This window comes from Fonsecaea multimorphosa, assembly GCF_000836435.1.
Source record: "Fonsecaea multimorphosa CBS 102226 unplaced genomic scaffold supercont1.2, whole genome shotgun sequence".
Lineage (NCBI taxonomy): Eukaryota > Fungi > Ascomycota > Eurotiomycetes > Chaetothyriales > Herpotrichiellaceae > Fonsecaea > Fonsecaea multimorphosa.
Genome location: NW_015971636.1, coordinates 2,026,203 through 2,051,445, shown reverse-complemented (window position 1 = coordinate 2,051,445; position 25,243 = coordinate 2,026,203). Strand labels below are relative to the sequence as shown.

At 52.1% G+C, this 25,243-nt stretch overlaps 11 protein-coding genes across 11 annotated transcripts; 4 read left to right on the top strand and 7 right to left on the bottom strand.

The window, feature by feature from the left end:
• Positions 1-245: 245 nt before the first annotated feature.
• On the top strand, positions 246-2,037 carry Z520_01690 (uncharacterized protein; the record flags this gene model as incomplete). Its single annotated transcript, XM_016772206.1, has 3 exons — positions 246-1,733; positions 1,784-1,874; positions 1,925-2,037. The coding sequence occupies 3 exons, from the start codon at positions 246-248 to the stop codon at positions 2,035-2,037; spliced, it is 1,692 nt and encodes a 563-aa protein (XP_016637345.1).
• Positions 2,038-2,095: 58 nt separating this feature from the next.
• Z520_01689 (uncharacterized protein) lies at positions 2,096-3,746 on the bottom strand (the record flags this gene model as incomplete). Its single annotated transcript, XM_016772205.1, has 2 exons — positions 2,096-3,036; positions 3,137-3,746. The coding sequence occupies 2 exons, from the start codon at positions 3,744-3,746 to the stop codon at positions 2,096-2,098; spliced, it is 1,551 nt and encodes a 516-aa protein (XP_016637344.1).
• Positions 3,747-4,427: 681 nt separating this feature from the next.
• Z520_01688 (uncharacterized protein) lies at positions 4,428-6,215 on the bottom strand (the record flags this gene model as incomplete). Its single annotated transcript, XM_016772204.1, has 2 exons — positions 4,428-5,627; positions 5,685-6,215. 2 exons carry the CDS (start codon positions 6,213-6,215, stop codon positions 4,428-4,430), a joined length of 1,731 nt encoding a protein of 576 aa, XP_016637343.1.
• A 1,070-nt stretch (positions 6,216-7,285) lies between these two features.
• Positions 7,286-8,502, bottom strand: Z520_01687 (uncharacterized protein; the record flags this gene model as incomplete). Its single annotated transcript, XM_016772203.1, has 2 exons — positions 7,286-8,002; positions 8,146-8,502. The coding sequence occupies 2 exons, from the start codon at positions 8,500-8,502 to the stop codon at positions 7,286-7,288; spliced, it is 1,074 nt and encodes a 357-aa protein (XP_016637342.1).
• A 1,277-nt stretch (positions 8,503-9,779) lies between these two features.
• Z520_01686 (uncharacterized protein) lies at positions 9,780-10,610 on the bottom strand (the record flags this gene model as incomplete). Its single annotated transcript, XM_016772202.1, has 1 exon — positions 9,780-10,610. One exon carries the CDS (start codon positions 10,608-10,610, stop codon positions 9,780-9,782), a length of 831 nt encoding a protein of 276 aa, XP_016637341.1.
• Positions 10,611-11,038: 428 nt separating this feature from the next.
• Z520_01685 (serine/threonine-protein kinase ark1) lies at positions 11,039-12,385 on the top strand (the record flags this gene model as incomplete). The annotated part of the gene is made up of 3 exons (XM_016772201.1): positions 11,039-11,128; positions 11,193-12,173; positions 12,233-12,385. The coding sequence occupies 3 exons, from the start codon at positions 11,039-11,041 to the stop codon at positions 12,383-12,385; spliced, it is 1,224 nt and encodes a 407-aa protein (XP_016637340.1).
• A 737-nt stretch (positions 12,386-13,122) lies between these two features.
• On the top strand, positions 13,123-17,328 carry Z520_01684 (uncharacterized protein; the record flags this gene model as incomplete). The annotated part of the gene is made up of 3 exons (XM_016772200.1): positions 13,123-13,170; positions 13,222-17,127; positions 17,197-17,328. The coding sequence occupies 3 exons, from the start codon at positions 13,123-13,125 to the stop codon at positions 17,326-17,328; spliced, it is 4,086 nt and encodes a 1,361-aa protein (XP_016637339.1).
• Positions 17,329-17,564: 236 nt separating this feature from the next.
• Z520_01683 (uncharacterized protein) lies at positions 17,565-18,225 on the bottom strand (the record flags this gene model as incomplete). The annotated part of the gene is made up of 2 exons (XM_016772199.1): positions 17,565-17,780; positions 17,833-18,225. 2 exons carry the CDS (start codon positions 18,223-18,225, stop codon positions 17,565-17,567), a joined length of 609 nt encoding a protein of 202 aa, XP_016637338.1.
• Positions 18,226-18,588: 363 nt separating this feature from the next.
• Z520_01682 (iron sulfur cluster assembly protein 2, mitochondrial) lies at positions 18,589-19,391 on the top strand (the record flags this gene model as incomplete). Its single annotated transcript, XM_016772198.1, has 3 exons — positions 18,589-18,802; positions 18,934-19,221; positions 19,282-19,391. 3 exons carry the CDS (start codon positions 18,589-18,591, stop codon positions 19,389-19,391), a joined length of 612 nt encoding a protein of 203 aa, XP_016637337.1.
• A 940-nt stretch (positions 19,392-20,331) lies between these two features.
• Z520_01681 (uncharacterized protein) lies at positions 20,332-21,462 on the bottom strand (the record flags this gene model as incomplete). Its single annotated transcript, XM_016772197.1, has 4 exons — positions 20,332-20,415; positions 20,546-20,607; positions 20,730-20,839; positions 20,996-21,462. 4 exons carry the CDS (start codon positions 21,460-21,462, stop codon positions 20,332-20,334), a joined length of 723 nt encoding a protein of 240 aa, XP_016637336.1.
• Positions 21,463-22,050: 588 nt separating this feature from the next.
• Positions 22,051-23,573, bottom strand: Z520_01680 (uncharacterized protein; the record flags this gene model as incomplete). Its single annotated transcript, XM_016772196.1, has 2 exons — positions 22,051-23,376; positions 23,424-23,573. 2 exons carry the CDS (start codon positions 23,571-23,573, stop codon positions 22,051-22,053), a joined length of 1,476 nt encoding a protein of 491 aa, XP_016637335.1.
• Positions 23,574-25,243: the final 1,670 nt, after the last annotated feature.

Here is a 25,243-nt window from a genome sequence, read left to right as displayed (position 1 = left end):
GACAAGAGCGTGGACGGAATGTGTTCCAGATAACATAATCGCAAAATAACCGGGCCTCAGTACCGATTATTTGGGAGTCGAGAGTGAATGACACTTATTGTTAGAAATTGCGCAGTTATCACCGTCCGATAGTTCAGCAAGGCTTCCCACGAACCCAGAGGTATAGATCCTGAAGCCATACCCTGAAGTTGACAGCTATACACTGACGTGGAATAGGCCTTCAGGACCAATATCAAACCGACAATATGGGCTCAATCAGCGCCATGATTGAACAAGACTCGCATCTATCCGATTGGCAGACGAAGGTCGCTCAAAAGCGACAACAGTGTCGTGAAGCCATTCCGGAAGAGTGGCAGCTTTCTCCTGATAACTTCAAAATGCTGGCCTTTCCTCTGGAAAAGAATCCAAATAGACTCATCGACATGGATATAGTCAAAAAATCTGGCATTCTATCCGAACGTGAGATATCAATCACCGAGGACTACACAGTGGCGGAGTTGCTGGCCAAGCTTGCTTCGGGAGAGTTCTCTTCTGTCGAAGTTACAACTGCATTCTCAAAAAGGGCTGCCATAGCGCAACAACTGACCTCGTGTCTGACGGAGGTATTCTTCGACGTCGCACTCCAACGGGCAAAGTATGTCGATCAATGCAGGAGCGAGGGAAAGGTCCTCGGGCCCTTGCACGGCCTTCCGATCAGCATCAAGGACTCCTTTCAGGTAGTCGGCACCGAGGCTTCAATCGGCTTTGTCTCCTTTCTCGGGAAGAAATCCAAGGAGAATTCGCCGATTGTCGACATGCTGCTCAACCTGGGCGCCGTGCTCTATGTCAAAACGAATATTCCCCAGACGCTGATGACCGCCGACTCCGACAACAATATCTTTGGCCGAGTCTTGAACCCTCACAACACATCTCTAGGCGCGGGAGGTTCCAGTGGAGGAGAGGGAGCATTGGTTGCTTTTCGAGGATCCCCGCTAGGTATCGGAACTGATGTTGCTGGTTCAATTCGTATTCCGTCATTGTGCTGCGGTACATATGGCTTCAAACCAACATCTTCACGGATTCCGTATGGGGGACAAGCGACACCGGGGTTGCCAGGGTGGAAGCCCATCGTCGCCTGCGCAGGACCACTTGCGAATGATTTTGAAGCCTTGGAAGTTTTGACCAAAGGAATCATAGACGCAGTGCCCGCTGTGTTTGACTCGACTGCCATTGACGTACCCTGGCGCAGCTTGGAGCAAGACGGGAAAGACAAGCTCAGGATCGGAGTTCTGGCTGAAGACCCCCTTTATCCACTGCATCCACCAGTGAAGCGAGCGCTAGCAGAAGCTGCCAGGAGACTTGCAGACCGAGGTCATCAAGTGATTCAGCTAAGCCCGGAGCAAGGCCACGTGGCTGATGCAACTGAAGTGGCTTTCGAGCTATTCTGTCTCGAGACGGAGACTCCAAGAGGACATATCCTTGCGAGCGGAGAGCCCCCGGTGCCTTCTGTGGCAGCGGGCCATCGGCCTGCCAATTTTGGAAGCTACACGTATGTTGGGGATATTGCTAAGTTGGATAGGCTGCAGAAGTATGCAGCTTTGACCGTCAAGCGCCAGGAGCTGTCCGAGGACTGGCGGAAGATATGGTCAGAAATGAAACTGGATGCCGTTATTAGCCCCCCTGCCCAGAACACAGCTGTTCCTCACGACACATATGGTTGGCCACCATATACCTGTCTCCTCAACCTGCTTGATGTAAGTCTTCTTCAGTGGTCCAGCCACGAAGGAGTTGCTGACATGTCCAGTACCCGGCTTGCATACTGCCGTTCTCGAAAGCGTCACAGCAACAGGACTCTGAGCCTCTCCGGATACAGCCTGGACAGGCTGGGCCCCACTGTAGGTGAAAAATATGCCGACCACACTTCTTCGCTGACGCAGCCGTCCAGATGATCCAGGGACACAGCATGGAGCCCCATGCTCTATCCAGGTATTCACAAGCCGCATGCGCGACGAGGAATGTATCCAAGCAGCCCGTATTGTTGAAAAATGTTTGAGGTGAAGGTTATTGTGGGAGAAAAGGTCGTGTAGTATCTGCAATATGACTGGAGACCGTCAAGCTAGCCATTCTCTGCAACTAAGAAGCCCGCTCCCAAACCTTCTTTGTGGATCAGCGCGCTAAGTCCATCGAATGTGACTTCTTCGCTCGCAGCGCACGTACGGCCCGAGACGTTCACAAGTACGCTTGGAAGTTGCCATACCTTCTCCAAGGCGCCTGCGGTGCGCTTCACATAGCCTGAGTATGAGACATGCCAGATTTGCACAAGTTTCGCTTGAATGAGGCATCGCAGTTCTGATCGATGGAAGGCGTAAATGTTGCTTGAGCGAGTTTGTTGCGCTTCAGATGTGGTCGTCGGACATGCGGCGCAGCCGAGGATGAGCAGGGGCCAGCAGATGAACTGTCCACAAGGCGAGGTCGCATCGTACATCTCCAACAATGCCGCACCCTTGGAAATCTGAGCCTGGATCTGGGGGGATTGGCTGCTTAGTCCCTCCGGATTGAGGACTTTGGCGACGAAAATTTGCGCCGCTATATAATAGAGCTTTGCTGCAATCTCGGAGTTGGTGAAGCTGACTGTGACGCTGGGTTTCAGACATGGCATATCGTCAGAAACCACCGCCGGATACTTTTCCGCAAGGGCCTCCAGCTCGATCAGACTCTGAGAAGCGAGTCCATAGAGGTCACGATCGCGGAAAGGAATCTGCCTGCTCAGCCACGTAATCTGATAGATTTGAACGAACAATGCTGGCGGTGTCCGACCAAGAACAGGTAGGATCAATGGTTCAGCGCGGTTGTCTCTTTTGGCTACCTCCAATGCTTCGATATACTTAATCATAGTCTGACACGGGAATGATCTGCAGGTAGCGTCAATGTCCTTCTCAAATATCAACCTCGTAGAGAAATGATACAGGACGGAGTCGAGAAGAGTTGAATGTAAGATCGAGAGCTGGCCAATGTCAAGACGGGGGATCTTCGCAACACGATCTTCCAGTATCTTGGCTATGGCGCGATAATGTGTCAGGCTCGCACTGCACGACGAAGAATAGAAGTCCTGGTTTAATGTCAGTCTCAGACAACCACAAGAGCTGTAGACAATCACGTCCCTCAAAAACGCCGAGGAATAATGAAGCTGCAAGGAATGCATCTTCGGGAGGGATGCGGCCCGATCTTGGCTGAAGTGCTTGCTGGAGTCCTTGAAGAGCGCTTTGAGTGTACAGCATCGCATCCTCCTTGGGAAGCAAAGAAGCAAAAGAGGCGTGAAGTGCTGCCGGAGCCAGTGCAGAATGCATCACCCAGGGCTCATCGAAGCCGAGTGCGAATACAAAAGAAACATCTCGGAATTTCGAGGTAGCTTCAGGCGAAGTCAACAGCCTCATGTACTGTGTTGAACAGTAATTGAACACGTTCCAGTCACGCTCAGTCCTCAGCCCCTTGGGCATGTGGTTCAAGGACCTGTTAAGCGTCGGGGCCGAAACTGGCGCATCTACCACGGTTTCTGGCGCAGCATCGTTCCGACTGTTCAGGGATGATTTTGCAGGAGTCCGCGAAGCCTTCGTGGGACTTGTGGGGGCCCCATATGTACACTGGAAATCGAGTCTCGCACAAGCACCACAAATTGGGCGTATTTCATCGCATTTTTTTCGTCTCGTCTGCCGCTCCAATTGAAGAGAATTAGTGTGAAGTAGCCAAGACACAATCGGTTCTGACATGAGAGGAGGAAGAGGATGGGTTCACAAGTGGCAGCCGGTTTGGTGAACTGCCAGGGCAGGTGGTGCTGGGAGTACGTACCCTACACGTATAGCAGCCAGTCTTCGTTCTTAGTCGAGGAGGCGGCCTTGCGGGCCTTGTGAGCCTGCCAGCATCCATGACAGGTTCTTGTTTTGAGGATCAGTTGGGTCGATGCATCCTGTTGAAGTGGCGGATGACAAAGAGATTCTTCGAAGCTATAAAATCGCTTTTGTCTGACGAAACTGTTGAAAGCATACATGCCTGCAACTGCTTGTCAGACTGCACATATATTACGCATTAATCACCAGCTGTTAGCAATTCTCGGGTTCCAGGAATAGAGCAGATCGCGGTTGCTTGCTTGCTTTATTGATACTTGCATTCATCAAACGGCACAAATCCGCTTGGGACGAGCTGTCATCTACAATTGCGTCCTTTTGTCTATCGTCGCCCTGATCTATGGCCCAAATGTCTTCGCCTCAACTCATTGCTGAAATCGTGCTTCCCATCCTTCCAGCTGTACTCCACCTAAATGTTGTTGTTGTCATCTAACTCGTTCCATAAACGTGTGCCGACATCCAGACCGGACTCATCTATGTTGACCACATGCGTTTCTCATCAAGACAGACCCCAATCTGATCAAACCAAAACGCCAGTTCCCCACTTTACCGCTTGAGTTTGAATTGGTCCTCAAGCTTGAATTGTGCCTCATTTTGCGGGTCGACATAGTCCATCTGCAATACGTGTTGCATAGGTTGCATACTATCCAACCCTGTGCCTGTACCGCCCTCGCCCATGACATGGTCGTGTCCTAAGATTGGTTGATTGGGATCCCGAATGAAATGATGATCAGAGGTTGGGTGATTGAACTCGCGCGGATCGTGGGGAGACTGCAAATGGGAAGGATCCGTGAAAGCGGGTATTCCTGGAGGCACATATGTATGGTTGTTGGGATCGTAGTCGGCATCAAGTTGAGCTTGTATTTGTTCCATGATCTGCGGGTCGATGGCCATCTCGTCGTATGCATGGAGATGACCATCCGGATCGTTAACAAGATGATCGTGGTCATTAGACAGATCCATTGGCTGCTGTATCGATGCGAAGTCGTGATCAGATATGTGATTGGATATGTGATTCGTCGCAATCTCCGGATCCTGCGGTGGCACGTTTTGCACCTCGTCTTCCGGTTGTACCGACTGTGGCAGCGGTATTTGTGACGGAGGCGCCGTTGTTACTGGTGCTGTTGTTACTGCTCCTGTCTGTGGTGGCGATAGACCTGAGGGAGCCTCATCAATCGTCTTGCTCCGGCCAGGTCGATTCTCCGCGCGTATTATGGGGGGTTTATTGACATCTTTGCATTCTGGACAATTCTTGATGACATGGCTCACAGTTTCTTTGATCCGAATCCAATGATACTGGGTAGCTATGATGGCGGTAGTCTTGTTGATTCCTGCATGAGCCTGGAGATGGATGCTTTTGGCGATGTCGTACTGTGCTTGAGGATCAGAGATGACCTCTTTGTCCTTCAAGAACAACCTCTCCGGACCTCCGTCTCCATCCGCGACCAGTTTATAGTGAGTAGCAGCACTCCTTAGTCGACTCTTCTCCGATCTATCGGCACCTTGCGGATAGAGCTGATGTCTCAAGTAGTACCTTATCTTGTCGAAGCGTTCTTCAGAGAGGTCATTCTCGCCTTCTCCCTTCAGATCCTTGCCATAGATGATCGCATCAACAGGTTCCTCCGAGGATTTGAGATTGCCGCAACCGGGGACTCTTCCAATCCTCTTAAAGCCAAGCGAGTCCCATATCTTGGTTGAAGCAGTGTTTGATTCGTACACCAAGTTGAAAACCGAATAGGTGTACCCCTTGGAAAATATTAGCTTCACATGCCCCCAAAACCGGGCTTGTACCACCGAACCTACCAGCTGAGGTGCCCAATCCAGATAGCATTGTCCCATCGACTTTCCGACGCCCTTATTACGAGCCGCAGGAGTGACGAGAAACCCACCATTGCAGACATGGCTGCTTCGACCAGGATAGTTGGGCTTGATATAAAAACTGCCCAGGCACTTTTTGTTCCAGTCAACGCCCTCCCGATCCATGTCGGTTACGGCCTCAATGCCCCCAATGTCGCCGATGACCATGACAGCACCGAAATTACCAAACCAGTAGGACCCAAAGGTGTCCAGAGGTAGCGGATCGATCATGGGATACGTGTCCCCACCCTGAATTTCCTTATTGAGCTGCTCTGAGAGATATGCCAATAGCCTCTTTGGAACGGCCTTGGGTGAGAAGAATGGTATCAACGTTGCAACAGTAACACGATCTCGAAGCGTGACGGGCCTGGGGAATATTGACGAAGGTATTTGCGGATTGTCTGACGTCGGGTACGGATCCTGTCCAGAGGCCCGATAGATTACAGGGGATTCTGGGTCCTCTAACAGCGCCGGCATCTTCAACCGTCCGCCGCGGATAAGCCGATAAACTTTACAAATCTGTCAGATGCGGTTCCAAGGGGACAGCGACGATCAAGGAGCGCTTGGTTTCCGAATACGTGTGTCATTGAAGGATAGTGAACAGGGAAAAGTTGGACGGCGCGGAAGTCGATGGTCCGATTTTGTCGCCAACTTGAGGCACGTGATATGTCCTTGGCAAGCTAATCCCTTTCTGGCACAACACCAACCCGAGGCTGAGAGCGCAGACCACATATGGTGACACCCTGACCAGGCTGAAGTAGAGAGGAAGATGTGAATTATGAATTAAATACTAATCATGATGGAATCCCTCGCAGCCGCCGCGGTAGGGTTCCCTCTAGGTCAACCTTCAACCTGCGACCTTGCCTGATTTCCCCCGCGAGGGTTTCGCCCTAATGTACCGAGTGCTGTTGTCCGTTTCCGTGTATATCGTAGAGATTCAAGATACCCAATATCAAGCAAAAAGAAATTTCGACAAAGCATGGGACATTCAAAGGACTGCGTGAACAGTGTCTAGAGCTGCCAGATATCCTGCAGCCAGGCTGCGACGTTCGTCGGAGCACTCCGGGGATTCGGATATCGACACCAGTGGCTGACAATATCTTTGGGATTCGTTTAGGTTTTCGGTGAAGCGCTCGCCAGCCTCGGTAGTAGCTGAAATGGCGCTGCCGGTTGCAGAATTGAAATGACGTGATATGGTCTGTCACACATCGATGACTGACTCTGCTGCCTCATTGATCAATCCAGAATTCGTGCTGAAGTTTGAACTGTGCCTGGGTTGCCATCTATGGCAACATTTTCCAGACCGCAACGCCCTCCATTGGACGCTTGGGATATGGAATAGTGGCGCAGTTGCCGCGTGGGCGTCTGAAAGGACACGGCTTTGGTATCTGAGATACGGAAACATCTTAGTGGCCTGTTGTAACAATTCCTAGTTTGAGTTTCTTCGTTGATTGGCCAGCTTGTCCCCAAAGCGAGATCTCGTCGGCGCCTAAGACATCAGAGAGCTGCTCATCAATAAAGAGATTGATGAGCAAACAGCTAACGCATCATTTCATAAATTCTTTCATACTCCAACGTTTGGAGCCTGACATGTGCGCAGGGACGCCCACATACATAGGTTCATCTCCCTTTGCGATTGGAGGCAAAGCTGATAGTTCCGGGTTGTTGGCATGGTTTTGGGCCGAGTCTGAGATCGGTACATCATAGGATCTACCGCTCGTGGATTCCGAACCACTGCCGATTGCTGTTGTCGTGGAATACGCATGTCCCTTGGCGGCAGATGGGCCGAGAGCATCGTACCTTGGCCCTGTAGCCTCGTATGGACGACCGGCTTGGAATATGTCCTTTTCGTTGGCCGCCTTTAGATCGGTGTTGTCCCTCGCATGCTCGTTGCGACGGCGTGAATAGCGCTGGCCAAGCAAAAACGATAGAAGAACTAACAGGATGACTCCCAGGGCAACACCGACACCAATTCCGGCTTTCGCACCTGTGGATAGTCCCTTGGACGTAGATGAAGAGTGTGAGGCTTGCGTCGAAGCATTGGTTCCCGTTGCCGATGGACTGATTGAAGTGGTTGAAGAGGTTGAACTGGGCAAGCTTGCTGTTGAGGCGGACGTTGTAGACGTACCACTCGAGGTCACTAAAACATTGGTTTCTCCAACAGCAGAACTGGTCGACGAAGTGTCTAATGCTGATGTACTCGTCAATGTCGGTGTATCAGATGTGGATGCTGGTGTGGTCGTGGGTACACTGGACTCAGTTGTCTGATTTAGCCCTAGTCAGCCTTTGATACGAGAAAGTGGACATCTAGATATCAATAACGAGACCGATTGCCTCGTGACATACAACGCCGCCGTGGAAAGCGCAACGCAGCCAACAGAATGGGAGGGAATGGCACAAGGCTTACCGCTGTCGTCGGATCTGGCCCGAGAATTGTCGAGTAGCCAATGGTACTGACGGTTACTTGAGTTGTGGTCAAAGAGACTGTCGAGATAATCGTACTCGTGATCGAACCGGCTATAACTCCAGTTGATATTATTGTGGTTGTCTGGCCATCGGCTATGGTGGTGATTGTGGTCAGAGAGTCCGGTGTCGCGTCTGTAGCGGGAACGATCGAATAGACTGTTACTAATGATGGTATAACAGTCGACACTGTTACAGTTGAGAGAATAGGATCTGTTGCAACGGGCACTGAAGGTGATGCCATGCAGACGCGAAGAAAAACATTCAAAGCCAGAGCATGAAGCGCTCTCCGGTGACCCATTATTGTGCCTATGGCACTGCAAAGGTCAGTCAAGCGTTTGCGCAGGTTTCAAAAGAGAGTCGCGACGGCCGGCGGAACAGGGCGAGACTTGATTCTGAAAAAGAGGTGACCCGTGGTGTTGCCCAAATTTCAGGGCCCAACCTTGTCGAGCTCGTCTACCATCGGGGTTTTTGTGAGAGTTGCCGAGAAGGTCAGGCGCCTGAGAGCGAGCCGGCGTCATCTTCCTCTTGCGGAACTTGTGGCTTCATGCTAAAGAACCGCTGGCTTGAGAGAATAGGCGAGGAATGGATAGGGGTCGGCGGAAGGCTGAGCGTAGAGCGATGTCATTGGCTGGCCGTGAAGTTGACGTATTCCCGTTTTGGGGCAGCGGAAATTGGCTTCATCCACGTCGCTTGGATGGTTCGTGCAGACTCCGACTTAGCTTCCTGGGGTTGATGGTCTTTCAACACGCGTTCCAGCGCGTTCTGAGGGCATCAATATCAATAATTGGCCTGAATCTGGGTAGTGACAATCTCGAACCCTTTGTCCAGCGAGATCGTCTCCCTGCTTCATAGCCTTTCGTTTTACTGGTGCTCCTTGACAGAAATGAAGACCCTTTCGAGAGCAGGGGAAGAAGAAAGGAAACTAAAAACGAGTACAGCACGAGGCAGACGACCACTTTGAGAAAAGGCACTCGGATTTGAATCCCGGCACAACGCCAGGTGATGGCCTGAGTACTCGTACTCCGTATCGTACGGAGTACTCTGTACGTCGAGGTTCGGCGCGACATGCAGCCTTACATGAAGACTGGAAATGCATGTCCTTTATGCCAGGCACATCCGACTGGTCCGTCACATCCTGGCGCACTCTGTCCTTCCTCATGCGAGTACTCGCAAGTACCCGCAAGTACCCGCAAGTACCCGCACTCTGGGGCCTATGGCCTTGCTAGAGTCTGTCATCAGTAAGAAGCATTTGCCCGACTTGATCGATAGTATCACAGATGCGGTTCACTTTTGCAATGCAGCACCCCTTTTGTTCGGGCTGACAGAACCCTGGCCGCGACCACGATGTTGATGAGTCGCCCAGTGGAACAGTAATGACCGCAGCCTGGCTTCCTGACATCTCGTCTCTCGTCTCTCTAGTATTGTCCCGCGTGCGACGTCCCAACTGACCCCAGTGGTTATCTCAAATAGACCAAAGCATCATTGCTTCCTGAGCAGCCCAAACCAGCCTATTTGGCCGCACGCGGACGGCGTCATCGTTCCATTCATTTATGGATGCCCATGTCAGCGGCTGCTTCACGTTCCCAGTTGGACTCGTTCAAGTGTCTTTTCAACGACGGGTAAAACATCGGCCATTTGATTTGCATCTCGTAGAACTGCCGTCACATCATCCCTCCTGCTCGCCAATTCACCGCGAACCTTGTCATACGCTTCCTCCTTTGCGATGTATTCTCTAATTGCCTCCTTCTTCTGGAAGTCGATGTATAGCCTGGTATCGCGTAGTCTGACCAACACATTATCCAGCCTCATAAAGAATCGGCAGAGGAGGAGTAAGCGCGCAGGCATGACGCGGATCTTGCACGAAAGCATGGCAATGCCGTTATCAGCAAGCTCGTCCTCGTACAAGATCACATCATCGAAGAAGAGAATGGGATCTGGTCGTTTCAAAAGCTCGATCGGGATGGCTTCAGTTGCGGCATGAAACGCTGGGCTTCCGGGCGCAAGATCACCTTTATAGTCAGTGGTATAGGACCAGTCGAATGGTTTGACGACTTCTTTGATGTCATGCGTGTCTTCTCTGCTCTGTTGCCATTCTCGAGAGTAGGCGACCTTCAGCCGCCTCTCTCCGGTCTTGTCAACTCGGTCTAGCGCCCCAAAGGCATCAAATTTGATTCCCCAGTGCGAAGGTGCGTGTTCAATTGCAACGAAGTTATCGCCAAAGATCATCTCAGGTGGAGCAATTCCCAGCTTATTTGTCATCTCTTCGATAGGCCCGGCCTTCAAGATGGGCAGTTTCTGGGTAGTGATGCGGAACCCTTCGATTGAGAACGACCGTGGTGGAGCAGCAGAGGGCGAGGGGAATGTTGTGTTGAACCCATCAGGTGGCCGATGACCGTTGACTGCCATGGTGACTGCGTCAGTTGCGACGTCACCTGGAGCCCTGCCAAAGACCCCTAGGGCCTTCAAAGAGGTGGATGTCCGAATGGGAAAAGTGATCTGGAGCTCGGCGTCGAGCGAAATACGATGGAAGCAAAACCGCAGAAGCGTCTTCGGTGGCTTTTCTGGCGCAGCGTGGGGGGAAGCGAAGCAGGCTGACGCAGAGGAACTGCGCTTGGGGTGGCACGGACTCAGGGTGTGGTTGCCCTGGCCGACGATCAGTGTTTACCTAGATATGCCAAGACATGCCCAAACTGCGATAGATGACCGAGTCGCCGAAAACCACCGACTGCTATTTCAATGCCCAAACTGCGCCCCGGCTGTGCTCGTCCTGCAGATTGAGATATTGTCCTTGCTTTGTCTCCGCCTTCATCTCTCGCGACAGATATTCCTTCGAAATGGCCACGAAAACGCTGGAAGCTCGCTTCGAGCATCTCAGCGTCAACGACGAAAATGAGGCACCGACGACTACTCTTCTCAAATCAAAGGTAGCTTGCTTTGTTGATGTCCCTCTCTGTTTGTGCAGACCTTGTCCTGACTCTACCACGATAGAGCGCTGGTCCAGGGGTATTACCAACCGTTTCCTCGACTCAACCCCGGACAAATCTTGTCAAATATCCTCTCCAAGTCACTACAGAATCGAAACAGAACACCGCCTCAATCGCAACCATAACAACCACAACAACTGTCCCAACCCATCCACCTTCGCCAGTGCGTGTGGCTCTTCAAGCTGCCCGTGAGTCTGATGAGAGCGATGACTCTATCCGCAGTCGATCCACCCCGAAATATTTCTTCGATCACCCACAAGCACCCAAACAGTTCCATCTTGGTATGTTTGAGATTGGAAAGCCGCTTGGCAAGGGAAAATTCGGTCGGGTATATCTTGCACGAGAACGGTCCTCCGGATTCGTTTGCGCCCTAAAAGTCCTTCACAAATCCGAGTTGCAACAAGGCAAAGTGGAGAAGCAAGTCCGACGAGAAATCGAAATTCAATCCAACCTAAGACATCCTAATATCCTGAGACTCTTTGGCCATTTCCACGACAGCAAACGAGTATTCCTGATCCTCGAATTCGCTGGCAAGGGTGAGCTTTATAAGCATCTCCGCAAAGAAGGTCGTTTCCCCGAATGGAAAGCAGCGCAATACATTGCTCAGATGGCCGCCGCTCTCAAATATCTGCACAAAAAGCATGTCATGCACAGAGACATCAAGCCCGAAAACATCCTGGTCGGCATCCACGGAGAGATCAAGATTTCTGACTTCGGCTGGTCAGTGCATGCTCCTAACAACCGAAGACAAACAATGTGCGGCACGTTAGATTACCTGCCTCCAGAGATGCTTAAACCAGGGAGTTCAGACAATTTCTACAATGAAAAAGTCGATCTATGGAGCTTGGGTGTTTTGACTTACGAATTCCTGGTTGGAGAAGCGCCCTTTGAGGACACGACGGTCATGACACAGCGGAGGATTGCACGATGTGACATGACGGTTCCCAGCTTTGTCAGTCCCGAAGCCAAGGACCTCATTATGCGAGTGAGTCAACCCCACGCATCCCCGAGCATCCCTGGAGAGTTGCTAACCAGGCATTGTAGCTTCTGGTCCTTGATCCCGAGAAGCGTATCCCGCTTGATGATGTCCTCCGGCATCCATGGGTCGTCAAGCACTGTGTCACAAAGGGTGGCGAACGGGGGTTCCAGAGAGCCTCCGGGAGTAGCAAGGACAGAGACTCAAGCTCTGATTCCTAACCTTCATCGGCAGAACCTCGAGATGATGGGCATATGATTGGGAACAGTGTCCAACATTTCGCAAGGACATCTGCTTAGAGACGGAAATGAGCGACTTTCTTTTTCGACGAACATCAATGCGGCGTGTGAAGGGGAATGTGGGACAGGCGTTGGCTGGTTCTTTGATCAAAGAAGGGTTATTTGGGATACATCGAGGGCGGCAGGTGTGTAAATTCAGCGAAACTGGTTGATGGATGAAACATCTTGACTTGGCTGTGCTGTTTTACAGATGCTTTTCTCCATTGCATAGCCTGTTTGACAACAGATCCTTTCGATTTCTGCAGCTCGCTCTCCATAAAGCTCGCCGTAGGCACTACGGTGGAACCTTGACTGAACATGCGCAGCAATGACAAAATGCTATGACGAAACCCGCAAATCATGCCCATACCTTAGGCTTTTTCAGACACGGTACCATATATACCTGGGTACCCAAGTACCATGCACGAATTATGATATAACTCTATAATTCGACTATACCTAGGTAGAGATATACATCTCCTCTTGGGCGTTGTCTCCTTTGATCAAAATTTGGACCTAGAACCCTTCTGATTCTCGGATTGGTGGGTGCAGACGATACATTGATACGGACTTCTCCTATGAAAACACTTGATTCTCTCGCGTGACTCTTCGGACTGGTCCTACCATCTTGGAACAGGAAATTATTCGACTAAATCTTCTTCTGGGTCAAGAACTTCACAATGGGGGACGCTGGGGGCGCAGAAAGAGGCATTCGCATTGCCATCGACGTGAGTTAGCCAATCCACCAATTCCTCCTCGAAGTCTCTGACCTGATCCAGCGGGGAGGCACGTTCACGGACTGTGTTGGGAATCCGGGAACGGGGCGGATGGAAGATGACATTATCATCAAACTTCTATCCGAGGACCCGTCAAACTACGACGATGCACCACTGGAAGGGATTCGAAGGCTCATGTCGAAATTCACGGGTCGAGAGATTCCCCGAGGCGAACCACTTGACACGAGCAAGATAGAAAGCATTCGCATGGGCACGACTGTTGCTACCAATGCATTACTGGAGCGAAAGGGGGAGAAAATGGCTATGGTCGTTACGAAAGGGTTTAAAGACTGCTTGGAGATTGGCAACCAGTCTCGTCCGAAGATCTTTGACTTGGCAATTCGAAGACCCGATGTGCTGTATCAGAAAGTAGTCGAGGTTGATGAGAGAGTGACGCTGGAAGACTACGCCGAAGATCCTGAACGGCACAAGACGAAAGCCGAAACCAATCACGAGGATTACAAAAGCAGCGACCTTGTCCAAGGGTTGTCGGGGGAGGCAGTCAGAATACTAAGGAGGCCTGAGGAAGATAAGATCAAGAAGCAACTCAAAAAACTTTTTGACGATGGCTTCCGAAGCATTGCGGTATGCTTGATGCATGGCTACACTTTCCCCGATCATGAAGCGTTGGTCGGCAAGCTTGCCCGCGACACTGGTTTTGAGCATGTAAGCCTAAGCCATGAACTCATGCCCATGATCAAATTGGTCCCTCGCGCGACATCAGCCTGTGCAGATGCCTACCTGACACCAGCCATCCGAAAATACATTTCTGGCTTTCAAGCCGGCTTTGAAGGTGGATTGGGCACGGAGAGCGTGAAGAAGGAAGAGGGGGATAGAGGCGCAAGGTGTGAGTTCATGCAGTCGGATGGAGGTCTCGTGGACGTGGATCAGTTCTCCGGCTTGCGAGCCATCTTGTCAGGACCAGCAGGCGGTGTTGTTGGTTATGCCTTGACATCCTACGACCCGGAGACCAAGACTCCCGTGATTGGGTTCGATATGGGAGGGACAAGCACAGACGTCAGTCGATATGGTGCAGGGCGATATGAGCATGTGTTCGAGACCACCACGGCAGGAGTCACCATTCAGTCCCCTCAGCTCGACATAAACACCGTGGCCGCAGGAGGTGGATCCCGGCTGTTCTTCAGAAATGGCCTATTTGCCGTTGGGCCAGAGTCTGCCGGTGCACATCCTGGACCAGCATGCTACAGGAAGGGCGGCCCGCTCACTGTGACTGACGCAAATCTCTTCCTCGGTCGACTGCTCCCAGACTTCTTCCCCAAGATTTTCGGCAAAAATGAAGACGAAGGACTCGATCCAGAAGCGAGCAGGAAGCTCTTCAAAGAGCTCACAGACGAGATCAACAGCAAGACAAACAAGAATATGTCGGCCGATGAGGTGGCGTTCGGATTCATCAAGATTGCTAATGAAACCATGACGAGGCCTATCCGATCACTCACTGAGGCAAGGGGACATGATACTTCCCAACATCGACTCGCGACATTCGGCGGCGCAGGGGGCCAACACGCCGTAGCAATCGCCGAGTCCTTGGGCATCAGGCAGATCCTGGTCCATCGATACTCTTCTGTCCTCTCCGCCTACGGAATGGCGCTCGCCGATGTCGTGGACGAAAATCAAGTTCCCGAATCTCACGTTTGGGATATGAAAAAGGGCTCTTCTCGCGACGAGTTGAAAGCAAAGATGGACGAGCTCAAAGAACGATCCCACAAGCGTCTGAAAGATCAAGGCTTCGGAGACGACTCGATCGAGTACGAAGAATACCTCAACATGCGATACCGCGGCACCGAATCCGCATTGATGGTAATCAAGCCCAACCCGGATGAAGCAAAGGAACTCTACGATGGCGACGATTGGGCCTTTGGCGACGCATTCGTGCGTCAGCACGAGCAGGAATTCGGCTTCACCTTACCAGACAGAGACATCATCGTGGACGACGTGCGCGTGCGAGGGATAGGGAAGTCCTTCCGGGGCATGTCCAAAACGGCAGACCAGCAACTCAAGGAAATCACCCCGAAAGACGTGCCCGAGGACAAAGCCTACACGACATCTGAGGTCTACTTTGAAGGCGGCCGTGTGCCCACCAAGATCTACAAACTCGAAGATCTCGAAGTCGGCACACGCGTCGCCGGTCCCGCGATCATTGCGGATGGGACGCAGACAATCATCGTCGACCCCAAGGCATCGGCCCTGGTCATCGAGACTCACGTGGTGATCAACATTGGCGAAGAAGGAACGGCGAAAAAGGTCAACACCAAGGAAGTCGACCCCATCTTACTCTCAATCTTCGCGCACCGCTTCATGGCCATTGCAGAACAGATGGGTCGCGCGTTGCAAAAGACGTCTGTGAGCACCAACGTCAAAGAACGCTTGGATTACTCCTGTGCCCTCTTCGACGCCGAGGGTGGTCTAGTCGCCAATGCTCCTCACCTGCCGGTCCACCTGGGGAGCATGTCGACCTGCGTTCGCACACAGGCGGAGATCTGGAAGGGCAAACTGAAAAAGGGGGATGTGATCGTTTCCAACCACCCCGAATACGGCGGCACGCATCTTCCCGACATCACGGTCGTCACGCCGGCCTTTTCCGGCGACAAGATCATCTTCTACGTCGCCTCGCGCGCTCACCACGCCGACATAGGCGGCATATTACCAGGCAGCATGCCGCCGCATTCCCGCGAACTGTACCAAGAAGGCGCAGCCATCAAGTCTGAGAAACTCGTCTCACAGGGCAAATTTGACGAGAAACGAATCACCGAGCTCCTGTATGATGAGCCGGCCCAGTATCCCGAGTGCAGCGGCACACGGTGCCTGGCAGACAACATCAACGACCTCAAGGCGCAGATCGCCGCCAACCAGAAAGGCATCAATCTTATCAGCGCGCTTATAGAGGACTATGGCGAGGAGGTGGTCCAGTTCTACATGCAAAACATCCAGGATAACGCCGAGAAATCGGTGCGGGAGTTGTTGAAGGAGGTGCACAAGAGGTTCGAAGGTCAGCAACTCCAAGCAGTGGATTATATGGACGACGGCAGTCCTATTTGCCTGAAGATAAAGATCGATGCCGACAAAGGCGAGGCCCTGTTTGACTTTGAGGGCACGGGCCCAGAGGTGTATGGGAACATCAACGCGCCCGAAGCGGTGACTTACTCGGCAATCATTTACTGCTTGAGGTGTCTGATCGACCAGGACATTCCTTTGAATCAGGGGTGCCTGAAGCCTGTGGAGGTACGCATCCCGCCTGGCTGCTTTCTCTCCCCGAGCGAGAAGGCTGCCGTTGTGGGCGGTAACGTCTTGACCAGTCAGCGTGTCACGGACGTGGTGTTCAGGTGCTTCGAAGCTTGTGCGGCTAGTCAAGGAGACTGCAACAACTTGACATTTGGATTTGGTGGGAACTTGAAGGGTGGAACGGAGCAGAAGGGGTTCGGGTATTACGAGACCATTGCGGGTGGAAGCGGTGCTGGTAAGGACTGGGAGGGAACAAGTGGTGTGCACACACACATGACGAACACTAGGATTACAGACGCCGAGGTTTTTGAGCGGAGATATCCTGTGATTTTGAGAGAGTTCAGTCTCAGGGCTGGCAGTGGCGGCGTGGGTCAGCATAAAGGGGGAGATGGCGTGATCCGAGACATCGAGTTCCGCATCCCCGTGCAGGTTAGTATCTTGAGTGAGCGGAGAGTGTACAGGCCCTACGGTCTGCACGGTGGAGGTGATGCTCAATGCGGCAAGAATATCTGGGTCAGGAAGATCAAGAAGGGAGAGAGCAGAGGTTCAGGTGGTGAACACGAAGGAAAACGAAGAGAATCTGGGGACGAGGATGAGTACGTGGAGAGGTATATCAATCTCGGGGCCAAAAACACTGCTAGCATGCAGCCTGGCGAGAGGATCATCGTGGTAAGTCATCTTCATACCGATCCGGCACAGGGTATAGGGGCCACGGCGCTGACTGATTCTTCTCCCTAGATGACACCAGGCGGTGGTGGTTACGGCAAGGCGGGCGAAGAGGCCCAAGTCCAGCTGAAAGAGGACTATGAGAAGCATTGGAAGAAGGGAAGCCTGGCTTCCCGTCTAGCGGAATGGGAGTCCAGCTCATGAGGGTTTCCATTGCCGGGCCGGAAAGCTTCAGTCGATCCCCCTGTCATGTCAGCCAGACGCCTCGCTTGAAGGGGTTGTCCATACATACCATAGCCCCTGACTTCGTGGAGTGACAACGTGCTTGATCGTTCAGTGGTCTCCTGGGCTGCACTTGGTAGTTGAAGCCCGTCATCGACCACTCGATGCTCCTATCATGGAGATGTCTCCTCGCAGTCGTGTGCTGTCAGATGATCACATCACTCGTCTTCGTCACTCGTAGCTTCAATATTAGGCTTCCTATCCATCTCTTCGTCTCCCTCAGCCCCTTCTTCGTTGCTTTCGTCGTCACCAGCAGAACCACTTCCGTCGTAATTTGGTCGGGGGACCTTTTCGCCCTGTGACTTGAGCACACTTTCAATCTGCGGCATTATTTGAATGAGGGCTGTATATTGTTCAATGCTCATTGAGATGCCCTGGGGATCATGATCAGTACTTTCACATGTGACACATGCCCGGCATATATACCTTCTTTCCTGGCAGCCACTCATTGTCCTTCTCATAATACTCTCTGATGTTGACCAGTTTCTTGCCCTTGAACTCAGAAAGGGTCACCCGCCTCGCCTTAGAGATCTCCCAGAACGTGTTTCCATCCGAATCCACCTGCGGTTTTGATGATGGTACAAAAGCACTCCCGGAGGCGCCTTTGCCACGTTTGGTGGTGGCCACATCCTGGTCACTGTCGTCGGCGGCTGCGGACTTTCTCTTTTTGGACGTGAGAGGCATGCTGTTGCCGTGGGACAGAGAGGTGATGTACGCGTTGTGAAGGTGTTCAAAGGTATAGGGATGAGAGGGATTCTTGAGGTGATCTTTCTTGGGCGTCTTGGATAAGGGCGTTCTGTTCTTCCGTGTCTTGTCCATCCTGTCCAAGGTCAACGCGATCTCCGATCTAGGCGCGTCGTGGTGGTCGCTCGCAATTACTCAATTTGATTTCGCTTGCGCCAGTCGTAACTCGGAAAGGTCGACCGAGTTGGACCGACGTCATCCCTGAAAAAGGATTAGCGCAAAGATCACATGCACTCCAACCAATGGGAGATGATCACTTCGCCCCTCCTTCGCCATCGAAGGGTCGACATCTTTCGTCAATTACATTTTGACGCAGCATCTCTCATTATTTCAGACTCAACCTCAACAACCTACACACTCATTCTACCAAATCTGATCCTACAACCCACTTCGACTACACGATCACACAGATTTACATACACGACCACAGCAATCACCATGTCACGACGAGCTCTCCTTTCCGTTCCTCGCGCCATGCGCACCTCGGTCCAAACCTCCGCCGTCCGACCGAGTCTTGCCTCCCCATCGTCGCTCAGACCCGCCGCCGCCGTATCGCAGCAGCGACGAAGCTATCACGAGAAGGTCCTCGATCATTACTCAAACCCAAGAAATGTCGGCTCGATGGACAAATCTGCGCTGGATGTTGGGACAGGTACGTGCCGCTGGAAAACGTTCACAAACACCACGGGTCCGGAGTTCGGGCATTCCGCGGAGGAAAGAGCGAGCTTCGGTCGTAACCCCATATCGTCAACAACAGTCGCTGACATATCCATCTCTATCCAGGCCTTGTCGGAGCCCCCGCTTGCGGCGATGTTATGAAACTGCAAATCAAAGTCGACCCCAACACTCAAACGATTGCCGACGTCAAGTTCAAGACCTTCGGGTGCGGCTCAGCGATCGCCTCCTCTTCGTACCTCACCGAGCTTGTGCGCGGCATGACACTCGAACAGGCAGGAAAAATCCGCAACACGGAGATCGCCAAAGAATTGTGCCTGCCGCCGGTCAAATTACATTGTTCAATGCTCGCTGAGGATGCTATCAAGAGTGCCATTGGCGACTATTACAAGAAAAGTGGGTCCAAACTCCGAGGACAGACCTTTGGATGGAAATAACTGACTTGGAATTTTATAGACCCCAAGGCTAAGATGACGGACTTGGGTTCGGCCTCTGCGGCGATGCCCAAGATTGAAATCGAGCGAGTCACTGCGACAACAGATACGGGTGCGAGTGCGACAGCTTGAGGGAAATGCAAATTGGAAATTGAGAAAGCCTGCAACTTGAAACATCCAGTGGCAGGATAAAATTGTGTCAATAGGCGGATACCCTTCTTTTGGCAGACGCACGGCAGGAGTATAGGTCGGATTACAAATTCAAATGCTGTTCAGTCAAACTACTTCGTTTGTTCCGAGGTTGCTGCTCGATGTCTATCATGTCACCCCCGCAGCGATGCGGGAATTTGGCCTGTTGGAGGGCTTACTTGATGTCGAGGGGGCAAAATCCAGCATCGTGCCCTCAAGCTGTAAGCGCAGTTCTACATGCAGGATATCAAGGGGACGCGTGAGCGAGGAGAGCAACAAGGAGATTGTTCGCTTGTTCGCTACTCATCTCAACTCTAGCCAAAATTTACCTAGGTATATTTCCCACGGACTGAACGTTCTTGCCACACTGACACTACCTTCGACCGGGCTTGGTCTTGGGTCTTGGTGAGATCAAGACGCACTAGCCGCCAATCTCCTTTGATGCGTGTGTATATTGCGGTACACTACATGGCCACGAACCATCTACGTAGAGAGTTAATTGATGCTCATGGGAGCATGTGATATATATGGTGGGTATATAGGCGATTAAAGTGTGGGGCTCCTAGCGAACAGAACCCCCCGTTGCCAGTGTCCATGGCCATGTCTACCCAACCCTCGTCTCCTTGACTCCATGTCGGCTACATCTATTTCCCATCTAAAGCTGCTGATGGGCCACAAGTCCAAGCCCAAGCCCCTGCAGTTTCTGCCTGCGGTGTGCATCACTCCGAGAGAGAATGGGAACGGATGTACACATCTATTTTTTGGCTCCAAGCGGACGTCTATGTATATGTGTATAGTCCATTCAGCGCCCAGGAGCCGCATATATATATCGCAAAGCTGGGTTCCCCTGGCTCTATCTGGTTCCTGGGGTATATGTTCGCTTCTACCACGGCACCTCGTCACCCGTGTACGTGTAGAACTTGCCCGTATCTTCGTCCTTGAGGGAGTGCACAGTCTTGAGCATTCCCTGGTGGTGGTAGTTGGTTCATTAGCATGGGTTATCTGCGAGAACAACGACAATGACAAGAACAAGAAGAGAAGGAGAAGAGGCAGGGAAGGGGGGAAGACGAAGGGGAGGGAAGAACTTAGGTACTTACTCCAATGCTGACGTGCGGTTCTAGGATCGCGCCCTCGCCGCCCATGCGCGTCTTGACCCAGCCTTTTTGTGCAAAAACGTATAAGTGATTAGCAGTTGTCCCTTTCACTCTCTCTCTATGAACCGAAAACAACTGGGAGGCCCCAGCGTAAAGAAGGAACCGGCAGGGGTGAGGGAAAACATACCGGGATCCATGCATATGACCTTGATGCCCCGGTCTTTCAATTGTTCGCTCTGGTGCACGGTCAACATGTTCAGCGCGGCCTTGGAAATCGAGTATGTCGTGCACTTTGGCCTGTATCGTAAGATGAGGTTAGAAACCCATTGGATTCTCTCGCTTCTCATAATCGAGTGGGGGGAGGGGAGAGGAGAGGCACAGCCCGTGTCTGCTGGGCATCGAATCCGCGTTAAGAGAAAGAAGAAGGGGGGGGGGGAGGGAATATATATATACAGTTTCTTCCCACAACTGCCCAGGCCACTCGTCATGTTCATGACCACGCTGCCCTCGCCCAGATACGGGAGCAAGACCTTGACCGTCTCTGCGGGTCCCATGACGTTGATGTCAATGTGCTGCCGCAAGCTGTCTGCCGTCATATCGAGGCTGGACTGCTCCGGGGTGGCGTTGATGCCGGCGTTATTGAGCAGGTAATCGATCTTCTGCTGCTTCCCGCCGAGGGTTTCCTTGACGGCGTCGCCAAAGGCGTGGATCGACTTCAAGTCACCTGTGTTGCACTCCAGGATGTGCACCTTGTTGCCCGCCGCGGCCTGGGCGGCGAGTTGTTTGAGGTCGTCCAGCTCGCCGTGGAGACTGCGCACGGCGGCAATGACCGTGTTGTTGTTGGATGAGGAGGATACTAGTTGGCGCACGAATTCGAGACCGAGCCCGCGGTTGGCTCCCGTCAGGACGTACGTTGGCATGGTGGGAACAACAAGTACTTTGATGTCTTATCTCAGAACAAGTCGACTTGGGCGCCACAAATAAAAAAGGGACCTGGAGTTCATGGACTTGAGCGGCGGTGATGCGAGGAACAATACGAGGTATTCATATCTAAGATGTCAGAGCCTATTGCCTCAATTAGCCTATTACTTGGTTCATTGTTCGAACCCACTCCCGTCAATTCACCCGCCTTTTACCCTTCTCGATGTGTTTTAAGAGGTTCATCTTAAGTGGGAAGAAAGGGTGCCACAGCCTGGTGACGCATTCTATCCTTAGCGCCTCTTGGGGCATCTCAAGTCGAATGGGCAAATCATCAAGGGACATTACGTGTTACACGGATTCTTTCTTGTTGGAGCAGCTGCCGCTCGGAAGAGGCTGCGGAAGACACCCGTCTTCTAGGAAAATGCGGCGCCATCGCTTTCAAGCTCTTTTTTCGTCCTGAGGTTGCTGGAGACCAACTTACCCGGTCCGTTGTCAACCGCCTGCAATCTCCTGGACATCGGGCTGTGAGGAGCGTGCGCACACAGCTCCAAATGATGATGAGGGAATGCCTGATCCCAAAACGAAAGCTAGATTTCCTCCATCATGTCCTCATCAATGTCTTCATCCACGGCTCCCCTTCCACTGCCTTTTCCATTCTGCTTTTCATCTCTGACTTTCTTCAGCTTCTTGAGGTAGTCAATGTACTCTCTGGAGATTTCCATGCGATGCTCGGTGTCTTGGACGTGTTTCAGGAGCATTTGTAGTTCTCGTGTCTGCGCGGCCAGTGCCGATTCAACTTGTGCTTCTGGCCGCGTAGCAGCCGATGTAGGTAAGAACCGTAGAGTCTGGGCGCCGCTTGCACTGTCTGTGATTACTGCACTCAGGTCGCCGTTCCGTATCAACATGTCAACATATGCTCTTGTCTCAGCAAGATTCGATGGATCTGGTGAGGTCCGCGTCGCGACTTCCGCTATTGACATTGCTGCGAACGTTCTGCTGAGTCTCTGGACTGCAAACTTTCGGAAAGCTTGGAAGACCTCGACCGCAAGACCATAGTTTCCGTCATCCTGCCAAACGAGATTGGCTACCTCGATTTCTGCGCGCAGTACTTCGACGTCGGATCCTTTAAAGGCCTCGGCCACTGCTTCGTACGGTCTGGAAAGCGCTCGAATATGCTTGATTGCGGTCTGGCCGACAGATCTTGGCATTGGAGGAGTGGCTCCGGTCAGCAAGAGGCCTACAAACAGCCACTTCTTGTAGGCATCCACCATGATAAGGCTGGCGACGTTCTGAACAGCCGGTGCTGTAAGCACAACTTCAAAGAAGAACATAGCATCCTTGTATCTTCTCAAAGCCATGTAGCACATGCCTCCCATCAGGTAATATTCGAGATATGTCCGACTCGTGATAGGTTGACTGAGACCAGTAACCGGACTCAGAAAGTTCCATGGCTGATCCGAGGCGGAGCAAAGACATCTATTTGTGCGAGGGTCCTGCCTGGAGGAAGGAATGTGATAGATCGGTTGGTCAAGAATTCGAATAGCTTCAGCATATGCTTGTGACAGCAAACAAAGGCGGAGAAATGTGCGGTGTGTGGAAGTCAGGCTAGATGAGGTGCTGTCGAGCCGGAGAATGACATGGTAAAGCAGTTGAATAGCAGGAACGTAATTAGCGGTCTGCTCTGCGCCCAGAGCAACGCAGTCAACGATTCGTAGGAACTGAGCGCCGCAATATCGTGCCTGAACAGGGTCGAATTCGAGGAGAAGCTGAGCGATGTATGGCCATAAGGCACCTTCAGGTAGGACTGTTGACGGTAGTTGCCTGGGAGGCGCCTTTCCGCTGGCTGCAGATGCTTCCATGCCTGCCACAAGCATGTAGGTGTACAGGATGGTATGTGCAGAGGGCGAGATTGCCTAATATCTCGTCAACTTTGTGTCAAGCCTGCTTGAAGTGGACCTACATCAAGATCATCTTTCGAAGGTGCGATTTCATGTGAGAGGAGCTTGCTCAGTTTGTTCACGAGCGCTTTTGCAGTTTTATCATAGCGATCTTCTTCTTGAGGGAGCGGAATTGAGACGAGAGCAGAGCTCTCCGCCAGGAGCTTGTCCATGGCTGGGGATGAAGGCCGTAGGTGGGCTGCGATAGTTCGATCACGGACCTGCCATGTGCGAGGATGCAAAGCGGGAGTCAACTCAGCAGTTGCGATTTTATTCGGATGGTGAGAGGTGCCGCGGACTTAGGATGTTCCAGGTTGAAGATTTCTTGCCAGTTTAGCCGTGATTTGGCTGTCAAGAGTTGAATGAACGTGAGCGTGAATAAGGCGCAGGCTGGAGAATGGCGTCGTGGTGGGTTGTCCTCCCCAGAAATGCGGGACGCGCTGCGAGTGTCACGAACTCAGCCTTATGCAGCCTTGGCGGCACAGCCTCGTCTCCCTTGCTGTGATACCGATCCTCGAGTCTCGCCTTCCCAGACCCAGAGACTACACAATGGCCACCCTCCCCGCCTGCGGCTGCCGAGCTGCAAAGTCCTCTCTTCCAACTAAGAACTGCCAACTCTACGCCCCGTTGTCCTTCTTCAAGAGACTTCCTGCACTAGATTAAGACGATGCCTGCAGCCAGCATCTGGGGAGAGGAGTACTGGCCCCTGATATGTTGACGGTGAAGGACTTTCTATGGTTCTATGCCGTCACGAGTAAATCTCAGATCGATAAGGAGAAGCCGAGCGCGGATTCCATCTGCACGCCGAGTCGCTCTTCGCTGGCTTCACCAGGGTGACTGGCACAGACACCAATGCCGACGATGGGAGTGAAGTCTACTAGGTAAGTCGTTTCATGTCGCTACCACAGTCACCCACCTCGATCCCTGAAACAGACCTATTGTTGTTTCGTTCGAGCCAGGACGAAAACCAGACAAAGCACTGTGGTCTTCGATCATCCCAAAACTCAAGGCATTTCGTTCGGTTGCATAGCAACCCCTCTAATCTAGGACCACAATCTCGTGTAATCAGGCAGTTAACTGGACAGAGACAAGATAGAGGAAGAATGGACGAAAGTGGTGACACGGTAGGTGCTTCCTTCGAACACGTCGGTACTTGTGATTAGCACCAGATGAATGAACTCACGCTAGCTCTGATTGACTCTGTGCCCCTTGCTCGCAGTACGGACAAATTAACCTTTGATCCCTGCTGAAGTTCTGTTGCGGGAAGAGTGTCTGGCAATAGTTGATGCGACGAATCAGGCATCTATGCGAATAGATCATCGTCTTCGAGTGGCGCAGAGGAGAGGGAATAGTCGAGGACTGTGTTCAGATTGCTCGTGAAGTACACTGCTGGGCGTTGCTCCGACGGGAGGGCGACACAAGTCTAGCTGCCAAGCCTCGATGCAGTGTCCCGCCGCGAGACCATCAGTTCGCGGGGAATGTAGATGAAGTTAATAGGTTGCCGTGGTCTCCTGGACATGTATTGGTGAGGACGGCCACTCGGAGTAACCTCGCGACATATCAGATGACAGTCCTCTTTACCCGTTTTCTTCCTCTTCTTAACCAAGCTTTTGGCAGCGCTCTGCTTTTCTGCCATCGCTTTGATTGAAAATTACTGACGAAGACATTCCGGCGCAAAAGGCGAGGCGTTGTCGAGTCGTCTCATCCTTCTGTTCTATCCAGCCTGCGTGGTTGATTCGGGCCGCATGAACGTCCTTCGATAAAGGAACTAGGGCATGCTACCCTTGTCAAGCTGAACCTCAAGTTACGAAAACACTGCAGTACTTCTTGCATTTCTGTGGAG